At 39.5% G+C, this 19,375-nt stretch overlaps 2 protein-coding genes across 2 annotated transcripts in view; both read left to right on the top strand.

The window, feature by feature from the left end:
- Positions 1 to 286: 286 nt before the first annotated feature.
- LOC129741170 (uncharacterized) lies at positions 287 to 6,838 on the top strand. Its single transcript, XM_055732879.1, has 3 exons — positions 287 to 449; positions 512 to 726; positions 784 to 6,838. The coding sequence occupies exon 3, from the start codon at positions 890 to 892 to the stop codon at positions 6,836 to 6,838; it is 5,949 nt and encodes a 1,982-aa protein (XP_055588854.1). The 5' UTR covers positions 287 to 449; positions 512 to 726; positions 784 to 889.
- Positions 6,839 to 7,790: 952 nt separating this feature from the next.
- LOC129746312 (serine-rich adhesin for platelets) overlaps positions 7,791 to 19,375 on the top strand; it is an 84,567-nt gene continuing 72,982 nt past the window's right edge. The window contains exon 1 of the mRNA XM_055739913.1: positions 7,791 to 9,148. The gene's annotated coding sequence lies outside the window, so the exon portion shown is untranslated. The remainder of the gene's footprint in view (positions 9,149 to 19,375) is intronic.

Here is a 19,375-nt window from a genome sequence, read left to right as displayed (position 1 = left end):
TCTCTATCATTTGCAAAAATGAATCAGGGGCTACCAGAAATTACGAGTTTAGCATTGATTTTCAAAAATTTAATTATTGGGCTCGAACAATTTTATGCTTTTTTCAAAGGAATAAACTCAAGAGATTACAATCAAAGAGACGAAATGTTCCGATATGAATTTCCCATATTCTGTCAGAGTCATTCCAATTGAGCAAAACTATCTACGAACTTAACTACGATTGAGGTTTTCAAAAGTTTTATTTCAAATTTTAAAATGGCATTTGGATGTTGTTCTGGCATCCCTGACGTCGCTGCATCTGAACAGACCTAACGGCCACGCTAAGAACTGTCAAACCAGAAAACGGTTAGAAGTGAAAATTTGCGACGAACCAAGAAAGACAAGTGACGCTCTGCGTATATTTTATAAATTAACGATAGTTTTAGTTGTTAAAGTTGTTTGTGCCATTCGTGAGTACCTTTTTTAAATTGTTGTGAACCTTTGACTAAATCTAACTTTTTGTAATATTTAGCGCACATCGGTAAAAACCCGATCTAAGGCTGATACCACGCACAGTCGAGCATTCCTTTCAAAAGGGCCGATATAGGTTAGATTTTCTTTTATTGGTATCAGAATTATTTGTAATAATGCGTATTTTCTCAAAATCTAGGCCAGAAATCTATGCTCTTTATTTGTATAACTTGGCATCAAAAAACGGATACTCCTCTTGTACTAAAGGAGACAAATGTAAGAAACAAAAAATCCTATGTAAAACTTTGCCCTAATAAACTCATTGTGTTTTAGCTTTGAGCTGCTCCTGCTCCTGCTCCAACTAGAGCTGCTGCGAGAACCTTTAGTGAATTATATTCCAACATCCTCAAAGATTTTCGAAAACCCTAAAGATTTCGAGATGGTCAATTCGGAAGAGGAAATTGATTGCCAAGATGGATTCGACTGTGGTGGATGCAACAGACCTAATTCGGTGGAACGGAGAATGGTGTCGTGCGATAATTGTTTAGGCTGGTGGCATCTGAGTTGTGCGAATCAATCTCCCGGCGTAAAGGATCGCCCATGGAGATGCACTAAATGCACACCACCTTCTGCAGACCCGTCAGAGTCCGTAAACACCGCCGATTTCAGCACACCCATCGTGCGATCAAAGGCTCCTCACTCCAGTTCAACGAGAATAGGAAGGGCTGAAGTTGAGAACGGAGCTAGGAAGAAATGTGCGGAATCCAACAAAGATTCGTCCGTGAGAAGTGCCGGCAAATCTGTGAGATCTACTACATCCAGCGCCCGCATCCGGACCGAACTTGAGTTGGCCAAATTGGTAGCAGAAAGAGAAATTAAAAGTCGCCGTATGAGAGAGGAAATGCGTTTCCTAGAAAAGGAACGGGCTATCCGTCTAGAAGAGCTTGCTTCTGAGGAATCCTTCTTAAAGAAGAAGCACCAGCTGGAAGAGAAGCTAGTAGAGGACTCGGGATCGGAAAGTGTTTCCGAATCAGCGCCGAGTGGAAGTCAAAAGGCTGAGGAATGGTTGCGCAATCAGCTGGAGGAAAACAATAACGATCCGGAAGAGGTTTTTGATGTTTCGAACGCCGAAGCTCGAAGCGGAAAGATTTTGCACGCCATGGTGGAACGAGGTGAAGAGCATCACGCTAACTCTCGGATAGTCGAACTGAGTACATCGAAATCAGTTCATTCCGAACCTAGAAGTCACTCGGCACGAATCCGTGTGCCAATTATGAACCTGATTCCTGAAGTACCACCTCCAAAGCAACCCATAAATCCTTTCCCACAACCGGTAGCGTTTGCCAACCTGAATATTGGTCCGTCTGCAGAACAAGTGTTGGCTCGCCAAGTCTGGCCCAGAAAATTACCTGCGTTTGCCGGAGAGCCTGAGGAGTGGCCAATATTTTTCCATAGTTACGAAACGTCCAATGCTGCCTGCGGTTTCTCAGACGTTGAGAATCTTGTCCGTCTTAGAGAAAGCCTGCGAGGGGCGGCTCGAGAAGCAGTGAGAACAAAATTGACATTTCCTGACAGCGTGCCGAAGATAATGGAAACACTGAAACGTTTTTATGGACGGCCCGAAATTCTTGTAAGGAACATGCTGGCTAAAGTGCGCAAACTAGAATCGCCAAAATCTGAGCGTCTAGATAGCCTTATTAAGTTTGCCACAGCTGTACAGCACTTTTGTGACCAGCTAGAGGCTGCAGGTCTCCGAGCTCATTTGTCGAATCCCGATTTGCTCAGCGAATTGGTTGAGAAGCTCCCTGCTCATCATCAGCTTGCTTGGGTGAGATATAAACGTTCCTTCCCCGAGCCAACGCTTAAGGAATTTGGCCAGTATATGGAGGAATTGGCCGAGGACGCCTGTGAGGTTACCACGCTTGTACCGCCGAAACCTGAGGCAGCGAAGTATGCAAAACCGTCGCAGAAGAAAGAGGGACATTTCCATGGTCACATTAACAGTAATGGAAACCAAGAAGAATATAGACAACGTAAGCCATGTCCAATCTGTGGTGGCATAGATCACCGGGTTCGGAACTGCTCGAAGTTCCAAGAACTAAATCTCGATTCACGTAAGCGTGCAGTACGCCAGTGGAACTTGTGCGAAATGTGCCTGAATGAGCACGGTAATTGGAAGTGTAAATCAAGAATCCGATGTAACATCGAAGGCTGTAGAGTTCAGCACCATCCGTTGCTCCATGTTCCGGCGCAAGCCAAAAAGGGAGAAGCAACAGTCGTTAAATCTGTTTGTAATTCCCACAACGAATTCAGAAAAGCGTTTTTCTTTCGAATAGTTCCACTTACCCTGCACAACGGAAATCGCACTGTCGATACTTTTGGATTCTACGATGAAGGGTCATCACTGACCATGATGGAATCGTCATTAGCACGCCGCCTAGGAATAGAGGGAAAGAGGCATCCGCTGGAATTGCAGTGGACTTCCGGTGTAACCCGGAACGAAGATTCATCCAAGCTCATTAAATGCATGATCTCGAAGTTAGGAGATCCGAAACAACATTCTTTTACCGCACACACGGTTTCGAAACTTGAGCTACCGAAGCAAACCCTCTGCTACGACGAATTAGCTAATCGTTATGAACATCTGAAAGATATCCCAATCAGTTCAATTAACGATGCTCAGCCTGAAGTGCTTATTGGGTTAGATAACATTGACATTTTAACCCCAATCGAAAGTCGGCAAGGTCAACCTGGCGAACCTGTTGCCGTGAGATCACTGCTCGGATGGGCCATCTATGGGCCTAACGAGGCAGGAGAAAGAAATGACAAGAACTCGGTCCGAGTTAACTTCCATCACTGCGACGCAGATCAAGAGCTTAACGACCTCATCCGACAACATTTCGTTCTGGAGGAACCCCAGAACCCGTTTGCGCCGATTCTTGAATCTGCCGAAGACAAGCGAAGTAAAACGATCCTAGAGGAAACCACGGTGTTCCGTGACGGTGCATACGAAACTGGATTGCTGTGGAAAGCAGATGTAGTGTGCTTCCCAGATAACCGGTACATGGCTGAGAGGCGTCTGAAATGTCTAGAGAGCAAGCTGTCAAAAGACCCCGAACTACAGGCTAACGTACACCAACAAATACGAGACTATTTGACAAAAGGGTATGCCCATAAGGCAACCGAAGAAGAGTTGGCAGAAACTAGTGCTGAGCGCGTCTGGTACCTCCCCCTGAATGTGGTGTCGCACCCGAAGAAACCGAACAAAAGACGGCTGGTGTGGGACGCGGCTGCCTCAGTGGGTGGAGTTTCCCTCAACAATCAACTATTAAAAGGCCCGGATTTACTGGTCCCCCTGCATTCAGTTATATGCAAGTTCCGAGAGTGGCGCATCGGATTTGGTGGCGACGTAAAGGAAATGTTCCACCAAATCCGAATAAGAGCAGCTGACAAAAACTACCAACGATTCCTGTTTCGATTCGACGCAACACAACCGCCCGACGTGTATATTATGGACGTCGCGACGTTCGGAGCGACGTGCTCGCCCTGTTCGGCGATCTACGTGTTGCACAAAATAGCAGACGAGTGTCGGGAGGATTTCCCGAAAGCTACGACAGCTATCAAGGAGAAAACGTATATGGACGATTATTTCGATAGTGCCCCCACTTCCGAGGAAGCAGCTGATCGAGCGATTCAGGTGAAAGGAGCCCTTGCTCGGGCCGGATTCACCATGAGAAATTGGGTTAGCAACGATGAATCGGTGCTACAAGCAGTCGGAGAGAATTCGGAACAGAAATCGCTCTCACTTATCAGTGACATAGGAGGCGATAACATCGAGAGGGTCCTTGGACTGGAGTGGAACCCACGGCAGGATTGTTTCCAATTTCCTACCAGCCTACGTGGTGAGCTGGCGCCGTATGTTTGCGGCGAACGACGACCGACTAAGAGAATGGCTCTTCGATGTATTATGAGTCTTTTCGACCCATTGGGTCTTCTGTCCCCGTACACAATCCACGGGAAGATGCTGTTCCAAGATCTTTGGAGATGCGGCATACAATGGGATGACGACATTCCGGATGAAGCTTTCGAGAAATGGGTCCGATGGACAAAGCTTCTCCAAGAAATCAACAACCTTCAGATCCCCAGGTGCTACTGTGGTGGAGATCATGCTGGAGGGTACGAAACATTGCAGCTACATGTGTTCACCGATGCCAGTGAATTGGGCTACGGATGCGCGGCGTATTTCCGTGTCATCGAGTATGGAAAAGTGAAATGCTGCTTGGTGATGGCGAAGGCTAAGGTGGCCTCCCTCAAGGTGCAATCGATTCCCAGAAGAGAGCTTCAAGCCGCTGTGTTGGGTGCTAGGATGATGGTAAACGTTTGTTCTAGCCACACGGTGGAAATCAAGGAGAAATTTCTTTGGACGGATTCTACCACCGTCTTGTCCTGGATTAGATCTGACCACCGAAGATTCAAGCAATATGTAGCCGTTCGCATCGGAGAGATTTTGACCTTAACAGATTCGGATCAGTGGCACTGGGTCCCTTCAAAAGAGAACATCGCTGACTGTTTGACCAAGTGGAATAAAGATACGGATCCAAAACCGGATGGTCGTTGGTTTAATGGCCCATCATTCCTGTACGAACCTGCTGATAGATGGCCACAACAGAAATCACCGAATGAAAGCACCAACGAAGAGTTGAGAACCCACTATCTTTTTCACCACATTGATATTCCCATTCAGCTAATTGACGTTGCTAGAATCTCTAAATGGACCATATTGCTACGCATACTGGCTACGGCCATGCGATTCATTTCGAATTGTCGTCGACGAAAGAAAGCATTGCCCATCGAGACGGTACCTTCCGTAGAGAATGTGAAGCGATACGTAATGCGAACCATCCCGAATATCGAAACACCGTTGAAGCAATCCGAATACCAATCAGCCGAGAACATCCTTTGGCGATTGGCTCAAAGTGAGCACTACCCTGATGAGGTGAAGGTGCTGATATCAAATCGTGAAAGAGCCCTAGAGGATTTAATCAAGATTGAGAAAACTAGTTGCCTGTATCAACTCTCCCCGTTTGCTGACGAATTTGGTGTTATTAGAGTGGAAGGAAGAACCGTGAATGCGCAGTACGCGTCCTTCGATTCCCGATTTCCAGTAATATTGCCCCGAGAGCATGTAGTTACCCAAAGGCTTTTGGAGCATTATCACCGAATTTTTGGACACGCAAACAGAGAGACAATTGTCAACGAAGTCCGTCAGCGTTTTCAGATCGCGAATCTGAGGTCCGCTGTTAACGAAGTATCGAGAAGCTGCCAGGTATGTAAGATTAAAAAATGTAAACCACATCCACCAAGAATGGCGCCATTGCCAGAGCAAAGATTGACACCGTATACCAGACCCTTTGCGTATACCGGTGTGGATTATCTCGGGCCGTTGGAGGTAACCGTTGGCAGGCGGAAGGAAAAGCGATATGTAGCGGTCTTCACATGCTTGGTAGTCCGTGCCGTTCACCTGGAGCTGGCGTACAGCTTAACGACGGATTCCTGCATAATGGCAATCAGGAGATTTGTGCGAAGAAGAGGTCCCCCACGCCAAATATTTTCCGACAACGGGACGAACTTTGTCGGTGCCGATCGCGAGCTTAAACGACAGATCAAGAGAATCAACAGCGACTGTTCCGACACATTCACCAACGCCCGAACAAGCTGGTTATTCAATCCGCCCTCCGCTCCCCACATGGGTGGAGTATGGGAGCGGATGGTGCGAAGCGTGAAAGAATCGATGAGAGCTCTCGACGACGGAAGGAAACTCAACGACGAGATTCTGCTGACGGTGTTGGCGGAAACAGAAGCTTTTATAAACTCTCGTCCACTGACTTACATGCCTCAAAGTTCGGCCGACTACGAAGCGTTGACACCCAACCACTTTTTGGGTAACTCCACGGGAGATCAGGACCCTATGCGTGATCCAATCAGTCTTAGCCAAGCACTGCAAAGCAGTTACCTTCGTTCGCAGTATTTAGCTGATGCTACATGGGACAGATGGCTAAAGGAATACTTTCCTAATATGAACAAGCGGTCCAAGTGGTTCGAAGATGTGGTGTCGGTTAAACTTGGAGACCTGGTGTATATTGCGGAAGGCAGTCGGCGTACCTGGATCCGAGGAAGGATCGTGGAGCTAATCCCGAACAAGGATGGAAGGATCAGACGTGTTGCAGTACAAACGGCATCTGGACGACTTGAGAGACCGGTGGCGAAGCTGGCCGTTATGGAGATAGGTAACGGTGAATCCGAGCAAGGCGAGGCGGAGGTCGTTCCGGATTCACGGGGTGGAGAATGTTCTGGCATCCCTGACGTCGCTGCATCTGAACAGACCTAACGGCCACGCTAAGAACTGTCAAACCAGAAAACGGTTAGAAGTGAAAATTTGCGACGAACCAAGAAAGACAAGTGACGCTCTGCGTATATTTTATAAATTAACGATAGTTTTAGTTGATAAAGTTGTTTGTGCCATTCGTGAGTACCTTTTTTAAATTGTTGTGAACCTTTGACTAAATCTAACTTTTTGTAATATTTAGCGCACATCGGTAAAAACCCGATCTAAGGCTGATACCACGCACAGTCGAGCATTCCTTTCAAAAGGGCCGATATAGGTTAGATTTTCTTTTATTGGTATCAGAATTATTTGTAATAATGCGTATTTTCTCAAAATCTAGGCCAGAAATCTATGCTCTTTATTTGTATAACTTGGCATCAAAAAACGGATACTCCTCTTGTACTAAAGGAGACAAATGTAAGAAACAAAAAATCCTATGTAAAACTTTGCCCTAATAAACTCATTGTGTTTTAGCTTTGAGCTGCTCCTGCTCCTGCTCCAACTAGAGCTGCTGCGAGAACCTTTAGTGAATTATATTCCAACAGATGTTAATTTTCTCTATTGAATTCACGGTCGTACAATTTCCATCAAGCATGGTAGCAATCCATGCTTCGCGCCAACTTTGGATCCGAACGCAGCCAAATCGGAATGAACGCTTTCTCACTCTCTGTTTTCCGCTCTCGCGGCATCACAGTAAGCATGCTCAGCGAATGAACGCAGCAACATATATTTCCCCTTTGTAAACATAAAAGTTTAGATTCATTCAGGTGGGACGTGCGGGTTCATGCTGAAAGCTTCAGTTTACCCGTGTTTGAAAACAAACTACGCGAACCGCCGAATGATATCGTGCGAACCACGGCAGAAGCTACCTGTGCCATCAGCCGATTCGGAACATTTTCAGTATTTTTTGTTTGTTTGTTTCACTCCGCCACTCGATGAAGCGACTCGGCGTGTTCAGTTCATGTCGAGATTCCGTTCCACGTTGACGTGAAAAGTTTTCCCGGAGCGAGAGCGTTTCCATTGCTACTGGAAGATTGATAGTTGGAAGGATCGCCGTTGTTAGCCCTTGATCGATTGCGTTGTGCATCTTCCTTGGGGATTTTCTCCCGGTTGGGGAGAAAGGAAGGAAGGTGGAAAAAAATCGGAGCATCTTCGTGGTTTTTGCCTGGCGGTGGATCGCGGCCAATGAACGCAGAGAGCAAAACCACCCTCCCGCGGGAGAGTTTGGCGTGTTGTCGACGTGCTGCAAATACGGTTTTATCCGTATCAGTTGTTTGAAATAAATTATAAAAGCAATCGGCAGTTGGGCATCCGCTTCCAGACCGAGAGTGAGTGCAGTGCAAGTGGCACCACAACCGGGTGATTTAGACAACCGACTAGACTAAGAAGGGACCGATTCAAGCGAAGGTCTTGCTGCAAGGCAAAGGATAACGGCCTAGAGAAGTTACGAGTGCCGGCCGAATCGATAGAAAGAAATTCCGGACCGCCCCGAAACCCGATAAGATCGCGATCGCGTCCGTCGCAAGGTTACTACACATTTCGGAAGGTTGACCGAAAATAAATAAAAATTCGGTGCATGCGTTGGATGCACAAATCGTTCGACTACTGTGGTTGTTGCTGTTTTCGCAGTTTTGTTGATTTTCGTCACCCGTGACAACCCGTGAAGTGAAATTGCAAGTGATTGACAAACAACGTTCGTCGTTTATCGTTTAGGCAAAGGCAGTCAGTGTAAGGAAATAATTTCGAATAGAATTTCGCGTCGCAGTGCAGTGATTTTATACCGCTCATAATCGATCAGCGAAAGGTGACGAAGTGCTAGAAACCGAAATCTGCACCGCGCCCCAACCATCAACAGTTATTCAGCCCATTGAACGATGCATGAATGAAAGAAAGCTCGCTCGAAGGAGGGCATAGAAAAAATAACGTTAAATTCAATTCGTTGCTTGTTGTTAGCAGAAAAAATAATAAACCTCGAACACCAGGCTAAGCAAAAGAAAAAAAAATTGAAGAAAAAGTTGGATAAGTGAGTGATTTTGCACACATTGCAATTTTTCCTTCATTCTTGTGATTTTCAATTCTGCACAAGTTTTTCTCGTCCCATTTGGTCGACAGATTTGCGAAAAACCGCAAAGCAAAACAACAACCGAGCCACCGCTGAGCTAGTTGCAAAAATTGAATTTAATAAATTTGCCATTATTACATCAACCGAGGGAAGCTGAACCGCACAGAGACGGAGATATCAATCCAAAACATCGAAAGCAAAGCTAGCAAAGCAAACCGTGGACCATCAGGAGCCAGCGATCCGAGTAGAAGGTAAGAAAGAGACATTGTCGAAATTTTCACCCCCATTCTCACAGCAGCGTGCCCTCTCTCGCATCGATGATAAAAAAAAAAATGGCAAACGGAAAAACTGTGCCGCATTTTTGAACCACCCCTTTCATTCCCCTGTTTGTTATTATTCTTTTCTTTTTTATTTTCAAATGAAGTGCTTGGGAAAAATCTAGCCATGGTACGTTTCGGGTTGTTCTTTATCGACTAAACATCGCGGGTTACCCTGGGGAGAAGTTTGTGTCGTGCGTGCGTGACTCGATCGAATGTGCACGCGGACCAAAAAGACATAAAAACTATCTTTGATGGACGATGACGACTCTGGGATGGGGCGGAGATCCTTGGATTTTTCGTTTTTTATTTGTTATTGTGCTCGTGATTTTGAGCGAAATATTCGATTGTCGTTTTGTTGTTGATGAAGGAAATTAAGATATCCTGAAAACAACTCATTCTGCCTTGTATCAGTGGGTATCTGATATACTTCAGATGTGTAGAAAAACGTTATTGTTTTTTTTTTTTCGCTACGAACATTTTTTTTGAACGCTTCCTTGGCATAGTAAAAGGTTGATGGTAAGGTTATGCATAAATTTTATCAAATTGAATAAATGAATTCATGCGTTTGAAAATAAATAAATGAGATTGCTGTTGTTTTTGTAAAATGTGAAAACACTTTTTAAACGTAAGGTTAGATCAGGCGCGGTCCTAGACCTGGCTCATGAGGGAGGGGTTGGCGATATTTTTCAAATTTCGAAATGAGTCAATGAAAAAGAGCAGAAATATCTGGTGAAAAAAAATCCATTTCTAAGATAGAAGGGAGTAGTGGGAGCTGTTGCTCCCAAGTCTACAACAATTGCTGTACCTTCTTATACACTTGAATTAATTGAGCTAAATGAGAGGTATTTTGAAAAATATGTAAATTAAATATGAATAGAAAATATTTTTGAGTAATTTTCCAGTAATTTATTTCGGTATCCTGTAATACAACCTAAATCTGCGAACCTATAATTTGTGTAATTTGGAAGATTGAAAATTATCATCTTTTGAGCTCTTTAAGGAATCTCTCGTTCAATATGTCATTTTTCTGAAAATAATATAAATGTTGTAGGAGTAGAAAATGAAGAAAAAACTATTACATATTTATTTATTTTTTTCTGGGCTTCTTTAGATCAGCGCCATGCTCACAACAGAATTTTAATTATTCTCATTTTGTAGCTATAGGTTTGAAAAAGCAAACACTTGAGATAGGTGTTTAAAATAGATGTAATGAATTTAAAAGTGATTGTACAACTCTAGTACTTCAATATTAGTCTGAAATATTTCGCTGAATAAGTGATTCGGAATTATCGTATTGTGATCATGAAATCAAAAATACAATTCACATTGTCAATTCTGGTTATCTCTCTATTTACCTCTGGTTATTTCTAAATAGAAATATATTTCTGAAATAAGATTATCAAAATCAGATTTTAGGTACGATGCTTTTGGAACTTTATTTTCATTTATTTGATTCCGAATTTCATACGAGATCTTTTTTATTCGAACCAAATGGAATGAAAAAGTAACCAATTTGAAACCAACGATAATCGAAAAACTGAAAAATCGTTTTTTTTTTTTAAGAATTTTGTCTACCACATAAAATTTACATTTCCAGCTGTATCCGGGCCGGGAAAATTCGGCCATATCTACATAAAAAACTGACAAAAACTGGGCATAAGATTTCGGAGTTTTCAATTGAAAAATCGGGCAACATCCGGGCAAATCCGGCAAAAATCAAGAGGAAGGGAGAAAAATGAACACATGTAAACTAATTTATTTATCAAGTAACAGTTGCGTTTAAATCTAATTTTAAAATTCCAAAAAATGTTTCCAATTTTCAATTATATAATTAAAAAAAAAAACGCACAAAAAAATGTACATGAATTCAAACCTGTTTTCAAAAGGTATAAGAGTTAATGGAAAAAAAATTGGAATCAGCCACTTAAAATCAGTTCTCAAATTCTTTGTACCTTGGAAAAAAGATAATTTTATTGTCTTTATTTTGAGTTCTTGAGTTGAATTTAAATGCATATCACCAAAGCACTTATTCCTTCATGTTAAAACAGCATGCCAATACAAGGTATAAACTTTGTTAGACCTAATGAAGTGCTTTGCAGAAAAAAAAGATTTATTTAGAGGAAGTCTTCTTTGTATTTTTAGCCATTCATCGTGTCAATCGTTATGAAAGACTTAGTAAAGTGCAATTTGCACAGATCGTTAGCCTCCTCAAGTACTAGACATTAAATTTTTAAATTTTTTTTCTCCTTGTTAATCTCCGGGAAATACGGGACTTGCCGGGACTTGCCAATAAAAAGTTTCTGGTTTGAAACCTGCCAGGTGACTGCTAAACGGTTCATTTTGCTGTCCATTATGAAATTTTTCAAAATATCTTCCCACAAGCAGGTCAAATATTTTGCGCAGTCAGAAAAATTTGACTTTCATATCATTTCCTGTATTCATATTTTCGGGTTAAGCTTGAAAAAACTTTTCACAATCCTCTCACTTCATGAAATCAATAATCTTCACTTTTATTCAAATTTAAGCTCACTAGGGGGTCTTCTAAGATTTTTTAAAGAATTATCATGTAAACTTTGGTCGAATAGTTGATTTCCAGCTGTTTTTGGGTCTCCCACTGGGACTTTCCTGGATTTTTCTCGATCCTGCCCAAAAAAAATATCAATAAATGCATTCAAAAGGTTTTTACAAAAAAGGTGTTGCATTTTTTTCGGATACACTCCTTATGTCATTGGCAGCAGATTTTAAATCTTTTGGGCGTGATTTTTGAATCTAGGATATTCCGCGCACTTGGCTCAAAGGACATGCAGACTATTGTTTTTCCAATGTCTGCTGTCGAAAATTGACAATTATTTAAGTGGAGCTGAGTTTTTCTTAATATTATTAATACAGCGTGTTTTGAAGGATGTGGACTGAGGTTTTTTTTTATAGTGGACTGATGAAATTGAGGTTGTAAGTTTGAAGAAGTAAGGTTATATTCGAATTTACTTTTCAAGCTTTTAAAACTCGTTGCTCCCGAGCCTATTTTGCTAGAAATTAAACCGAAGAGAGTCATTTTTCCTCGAAACGAGATGAGTTGATGATCTTGATACTTACTGATCAGCTCAACTTTGAAGTTAAAAAAAAGAGCCAAGTGTAGGGCATGGTAAATAAACTAAAAACCTATACTTTGAGTTACTAACGGTTTTTATGGGCTCGAGAAGTAATTTTTTTTTTTCATTTGATTGAAAGTGGTAATTCCAATAAACAATTTGACTTTTGGCTGTTCAATTTTTTTTAACAGACATGGTAATTTATAATGCCGGCTTTTGACTCTTATGATGTTTTTGGTTTCTTTGCACCATTTTCCAGAATGTTTGACGTTCAGGGCAGAATTTTTTTAAATCTTCACACTAGTCAAAAGTGTCTCTCAATCAAAGCCTTTCTCTAATTCCTCAAAAAAAAATTCTTTCTATAATGCAGAGGTAGCCTCGATCCTATAGCGCGATACTAATTTTTCATCATTTTCTACCTTTTCCAAACTATCTTTTAACTACTAGGCCGAGGCCGGCGCCCTTACTGACGGCTCAAAGAGAGAGTATCGTTTTTTGGCATTGTGAACGTGATGTCAATCCCAGATACCATTCTTTCGACCTTTGATCAAAATTGATGGCCTCGATCAATCACGGAGTAGCAACCATTGGCGATGTGGAACTAGTTTCACATTAGAAAGCGATCATGGAACTCGGAATGAATTGATCGGTACTAATATTTTATTTACGGGCCAATTTGGAAACATCTCTAATTTCACTGTTTATAAATGTAGGATGCATTTCGGGATCAATGATTAAAGATGGATGTGAGTAGTCAATCAAGCAAAACTAAGCTAAGCTAAGCTATGAGTAGTATTAAATTTTGCAAATTAATTTTTCTTGTCTTCAAAAAATATAAAAATTTTCTTACCGGAAAATGTGATCAATCTATAGCCTTTCGTTTTTATTTTGAGAACTGGTCAAAACCAACGGAGCTGGTAGAGATTAAAAATTAAATTTTATGTAATAAACATTTTTTATCGTTAATTTCTGTACTGGTTCAAATCATATTTCCACAAATAAAAAATTAAAAATCCTCTTCCTTTTTCATTATAATTTAGAATATCTGTTTTTAACATGAATCGTTCCATACTAATTTTTCAAGATGTTTGTTTTTACATGTACATACAAAATCCATCAAACTCGTCCCATCGATATTTGTTTCTTATTTGGGGAATTCACAAATCATTGCTCAGAGCCCAGCTAAATTTCACTAAAAACTTTAAAAAAGGTTATATGCACTTTCACTTCTTACAGAACCTTCTACTGATCACTGCACTAAGTGGGCTTGAAACCTATGAAAGCTTGATCAAAATTCCTGTTTGTCGTTTTCTAAAATAAGGAATTGCCAGAATTTATAAATATCAGATTTTTTATTCATAGGAGAAAAACAAGTAATTAAACAAACCAAAAATTGACTAAATCACCCCAAAAAGGTTTAAAAAAAAGTTAAGACTTCGCTAGAATTGACATTTTATAATGAAATTGACATTTTAGTAATAAAGACGCCGTTCGTTTTTGACAATATTCGAGTCCCGGCTTTGGTTAAAACCAATTATGGTACATGTGCCAAAATCGAACGGTTTTCAGAAACATCATTACGTTAGAGTTTTCGCAATAATAGGACTTTTATATATTGTTTATAGACAAACACCAATAATATGTTTTTACGTTCTCTAATGGTGATCAAATACAAAAACAAAAAAAGCTAAAAAATAGCTATTAAAGATGAAGGAAGACAAAATCAGCCAAAATTATAAACAAAATAAGAAGAGTTATTTTAAAAAAATTAAAATCACAAAAAACGATCGAATATTGACTAAAAATTACGTTGATGATAATAATTAATAAAAGAAGATTTTTTGTAGTAATAATTGAAAAAAAAGCTGAGAAAAAAAACCATTCGATTTTGGCAACACAAAATGTTTGAGCGTGTTTCTAAAAACGAACGGGATCTGTACATGCTTTTGACAATTCTGTCTTCTATATGCCCCTAAAAACTCGTAAACTACCAAACCAATTTTCTTGAAAATTTGTTTGAAGAGCTTTTGGTGCAAAGCAAGGCCGGGTAGCCCCCATTTTTGCAGATGCCATCTCATATTTTAAACATCCAAAGGAACAGGAAATGAGTGCAGTGTATTGCTTTCATACGACCATTATGTCTGCTTAGAAAGTAGTTAATTTTAATATGAGCTTTACAAAAATTAAAAAAAAAATTATACACACAGTGCTAGTAGTAAACGTGAAATGATACTTAAAATTGTACTGGTTTAATATTTTATCAGATTTTAATTCAGCAGCAAAAAAATCGGAAAAGGACCCAAGCTGTGCTTTCAAAAATCTAACGTGAAACCATCGATTTGAAGCTTACGTTTTCCGATGTGCCCTAGTTTCCAGAACTGCATAATCAATTCCGACTATGGTTGGATCGATTTGAAACTGGAAGCGCAACGGTTCTGGAAATGCTTTCGAATACTCCAAGCAAAACAAACGAATGAATCCAGCAAACTGTATAGGAAGGGAAGCAGCAGAAATTTCTAATAACCTGTTTATGATTCAAGAAGGAATGGATTTCGAAAAATCTTATCCAGACGCAGGTCTTTTACGGTTTTGATTCTGTGAACGGGAATTTCAAAATTTAGAAAAAAACTAATTTATAGTTAAAGTTTAAATTTTAAGTCAAATTGCTAAACAGCTTTTTTCACAACAGAGTATAATCCAAGAAGATACGCAGATTTTCCCAGCCACCAAATCCACCGCCTAGCAGCTTCCATGAGTTTTTTTTCCGCTCCACCTTTTTACATCATTGCAAACTAAGTTTATTCAACCGGTTTATGAATGAATTTTTGTGTGAATACCTACAACCCAGTTGAATTACCCAGATGGAATCTATCGGAATTCAGCTTCCTCACATATTGCCAGAATAAGCAAGACCGGCTCTCGCTCTGCGGGGGGAGGTTTCGGAGTTCCCGTCGATAAGCTAGATTTTTTCCCGTCTGGTTCACCCAAATCATGCATGCTAGACTGCTGCCTTTGAAGTTGTCAACCGGATAAAATAACGGGCAGTCTCGTCTGTGCTTCATCTCTTTTCCATGGAAGAGTGCACCTATTTTCACTGACTTCAACATTGATAATTGAATCTTAAACAGGAAAAATTTAACTTCAATCAAATTAAATATTTCCAATCATAAAATGTACTCGATCATCTTCAGGCATCAAAAGTCACCTTACGAGACGAGGGCAAACAGATATGAGTCAATCAACAAAAATGTTAATAGAGCCCAGCATTACCGGCATCTGCTCTTCCATCCGCATGCCTTCTGCCATGTTTTATATTTTCAAGAACGCTGGCCGCCAGACTTCGCATAAAGAAGCAACGGAAATTCCTCTGGTACAATAATGAACCCAGCAAGTACAGCAAAATCATGAAGATGGACAAACACCCAACAAGATAAACGGACAAGCATGGTGCTCCCTGTGCAGTCGTCGTTCGTCTTGAAGGTGTTTTGGGTAAAAACAAAATTCGCCAAACAAGACCAGAAGCACCTCGCTGGGGTGTTATTATCTTACACCAGCAGACAGAAGACGTCTCTGTTCTGTTCCTCTGAAAGCTGAAGAGGAAATGCGCAAAACAGTAGCGGGAAAATTATTTAACGGACAAAAAAACACCACGATTCTGGGAGCAAACGCACAAATTTGTGCGCCCTCGCCAACTCTCGTTTGGCGTCAAATACCTGATCTGGATGGACCAATTACTGGCTGGAGGCTTGGTAGAGTTTTGCTGTTAACCCTTCAAGGGAAAGTCTTTCAATGTTGGACAAAAATTAGTAACAAGGGTAACTTATTTCAAATTTTGTTTTAATACAATTAAATCATTACAATGGTTTTTATAACTTTAAATGCAATGCTCTCAAGAGCCCACTCAGTATGCGGTTTCTAGAATTTCGGTTGCAAAAATTGAATCGACATTCGTGAAATTAAAAAATTTCTGACTGTAAGTGATTTATACTTTGGCTGTGAAACATTTTCTGTAGCTACCACCGAAATTTCAAAACAACAAACTAATGAAATAAATGTCGAATTTCTGTACGTTTACATAACATTATAGGCACAATTTTCCCGTATGTTTGGATAACGTGCCGCTATTAAGCCTACCCCCATTCTGATACCCCATGGCGAAGAGCCAAAAAACGAAATTGCCTTTTATAAGCATCTTTTAGCTCTGCATTGAAATTTTGAATAGAAAACGATAACTTAAATATGTATATTTAAAGCTTAGTTCATTTAGAAAAAGGACAGTTACGAATGCGTGTATCTCAAAATCCATTCGTTTGTTGGAAGTACTTTCTATGAAAAAAATGAAGGTTATCTTATGATAAATCATAACAATTTTAAAAGAAAATTATTTATTGATTTTTATAAGAGAAAATTTCTTCTTTAACCCTCATCCGCATTAGATTTCATTACCCTAATCAGCACTTGTGGTGTCAATTTGACACCACAAGCTCAAATCGTTATAACTTTTGGCGTGTTAGACCGATTTAAACAAAACTTACATCAAAAGAAACCTTGTAATGTCAGTGAAATATGTTTAGAACATTATATATAGCTAAAGTTACTAGTTTTCTCGTTATTCAGCATGAAAGAAGAAAAATCCGAAAAAACATGCCTCACGAAAACTGCTGTAGTTCATATGTTACACGTCCACGACACGCATCATTATTTCGTTTGTCGGCTTCGCTCTCTGCCCGAATAACCACCCACCGTACCTACTCGGAGAGCAAACAAACACGTTTTCCTGGACGAGGTTCTTGTAGTTCTAGAAATTCAGGAATGATTTTACGTTTATAATTTTTATATTTTTGTGAAATCTCACAGCGTGAATTGCAGCACCTCACTAGAATGAAGATTAAATGTGCTTTCCAATGAATATACTCTTGGTTGGTCCAAACAAAGTAAAAGCACTGATAATCCGGGTACAACCTGACGGTGGACCACAAAAACAGATGAAATTTCAATTTGTAAAAAAATCGCGCAAAGTAGTAAACTTTGAAAAATTCCAGTAAATTCAATTTTTGTTGCATCAAAAATCTAAAGACAGCAAAATGTTGTAATTTTTATACATTTTGTAGTCATATTTTTTTCAAAACTCTACCATCGCTCAAACAGTATTTACTAGCAATCGAATGAAAAGTAGGGTTTTTAGACCACTTTTTTTAACTTTTTGTGACCATTTCATTAAAAAAAATTTAAAAAAATATTTCTTGTCTTCATGATGTAGGCATTAACTTCAGCTTTCATATGCATAAGGCAAAAAATTTTTTGGACGTGTAACATATGAACTACAGCAGTTTTCGTGAGGCATGTTTTTTCAGATTTTTTTTCTTTCATGCTGAATAACGAGAAAACTTGTAACTTTAGCTGTATATAATGTTCTAAACATATTTTACTGACATTACAAGGTTTCTATTGATATAAGTTTTATATGAAGTTCATAATAATTCAAACGACTTAAATAGATTTTACTTTTGTGGTGTCAAAATGACACCAAAAGTCGGAAAAGGGAGTTTTTTTGTCCAGGCTTCCAGGGTTTGTCCATAAAAAAAGTAAAGATGCAATATTGAAGAACTTTTGAATTCATTTAGGGTCCCCGAAGAAATTTTTGTATTTTGAAGCTTCTGAAAAAAGTTACAAGCCTTCAAACTTGTAATGGTGTCAAAATGACACCCTAATGCGGATGAGGGTTAATCTTGATATCTCCCATCGGCCGGCGCGCACTTTTTTTCAGTCATGATATTGATCAGTTTTTACACCTCCTTTTCAGTTTTACTCCTCCTAGGAAATTTCTATAAGCTTGATTGAATGAGGATAATAAATGGATTCAAAATCAGTATTTTATGTTGGTTGGTTAGTTTATCAGTTATCAAAGATTGACAGGTTAATTTTGAAACTTTCAAATGCCATATCAGCAAAACTAGAGGTGATAGAAAAAAATTGTCAATTGATTCGCAGTCAGGACGCCAAATTCTCTCGAATTCAGTTAATAAAGGCACCAAAATTGCTTTTCCCCTGCGAATAATCATATTAATTTAGGTACAGTAGACTAGTTCCCTTTTCGATTTTTCTCGCAGATCAAAGCTCAAGATTGTTCCTCATGCATTTTCAAGTATTTCTGAAAAATTGAAGATCTCCTGAACAAATCTCTACTTAGTCAAAGCAACCGAAAGATTTCTTCTAATTCAACCACGGTTACCGTGATTGAATTAAAGGGAATCGTTGGATTGCTTTGATTCAGTAGAATTATTCAACCAGGTAGGCTCACAACACCTAATAGAGTGAACTAATCTCTGTTCTGCACGATGTGTTTTTGTGAAAAATTTCCATTTTTCTTTAAAATCTTCTTATGAGAGTTCTAACAAGCCCCTGTTAGGCCGGAACAAATTTCAAATCCTTCTTTTGTCACTCGGAGTTGGAACATCGCGAGAGGGGGGGGTCAATAAAAAATAATGCGAAAAACAAATAAATTGGAATAAATTGCACGGAAGCTTGCATGCATCAAAATTGCATACTATATCGTTGCACAAAACCTATAAATCAAGTAATTTTTAATCGAATAATTCAATCAAATCAAGAAAACAAAAGGTGAAATAACTCCCATCTTCGTAAATTTGTTTTTTGGTCTTGTAATCTTTCAGATATTGGAATTTTTTAACGAAATATACATAAATTACTTCAAACTTTAATTATTTCCCCCATCGGGTTTTTTGGAAATTTCGACAAAAGAAGAAATTGATATTTGTTCCAGCCTTATTATAAAACGATAATTTTACTATGCATGGTGGTTGATGTTATCAGCATTTTTATGGATCTGTTTTAGAAAATCGTTCAAAACAAATCGAAAAAAATTGAAAAATCATAAACTACCAACTTGTACAGAAATTTTACTTACAAGTTGAAAGTTAAAAACATGCAGTAAAGCTATCCCTTTCTATTGATGTAATAAATATACAAATTGGATATATAGCGGTCAAGTTATTTACAGATGTTAGCAACATATTTGAATAGATAATTTTTTTTTTCATTCAAGTTA

This window comes from Uranotaenia lowii, chromosome 2 (assembly GCF_029784155.1).
Source record: "Uranotaenia lowii strain MFRU-FL chromosome 2, ASM2978415v1, whole genome shotgun sequence".
Taxonomy (NCBI): domain Eukaryota; kingdom Metazoa; phylum Arthropoda; class Insecta; order Diptera; family Culicidae; genus Uranotaenia; species Uranotaenia lowii.
This window is presented reverse-complemented; position numbering and strand designations above follow the sequence as displayed.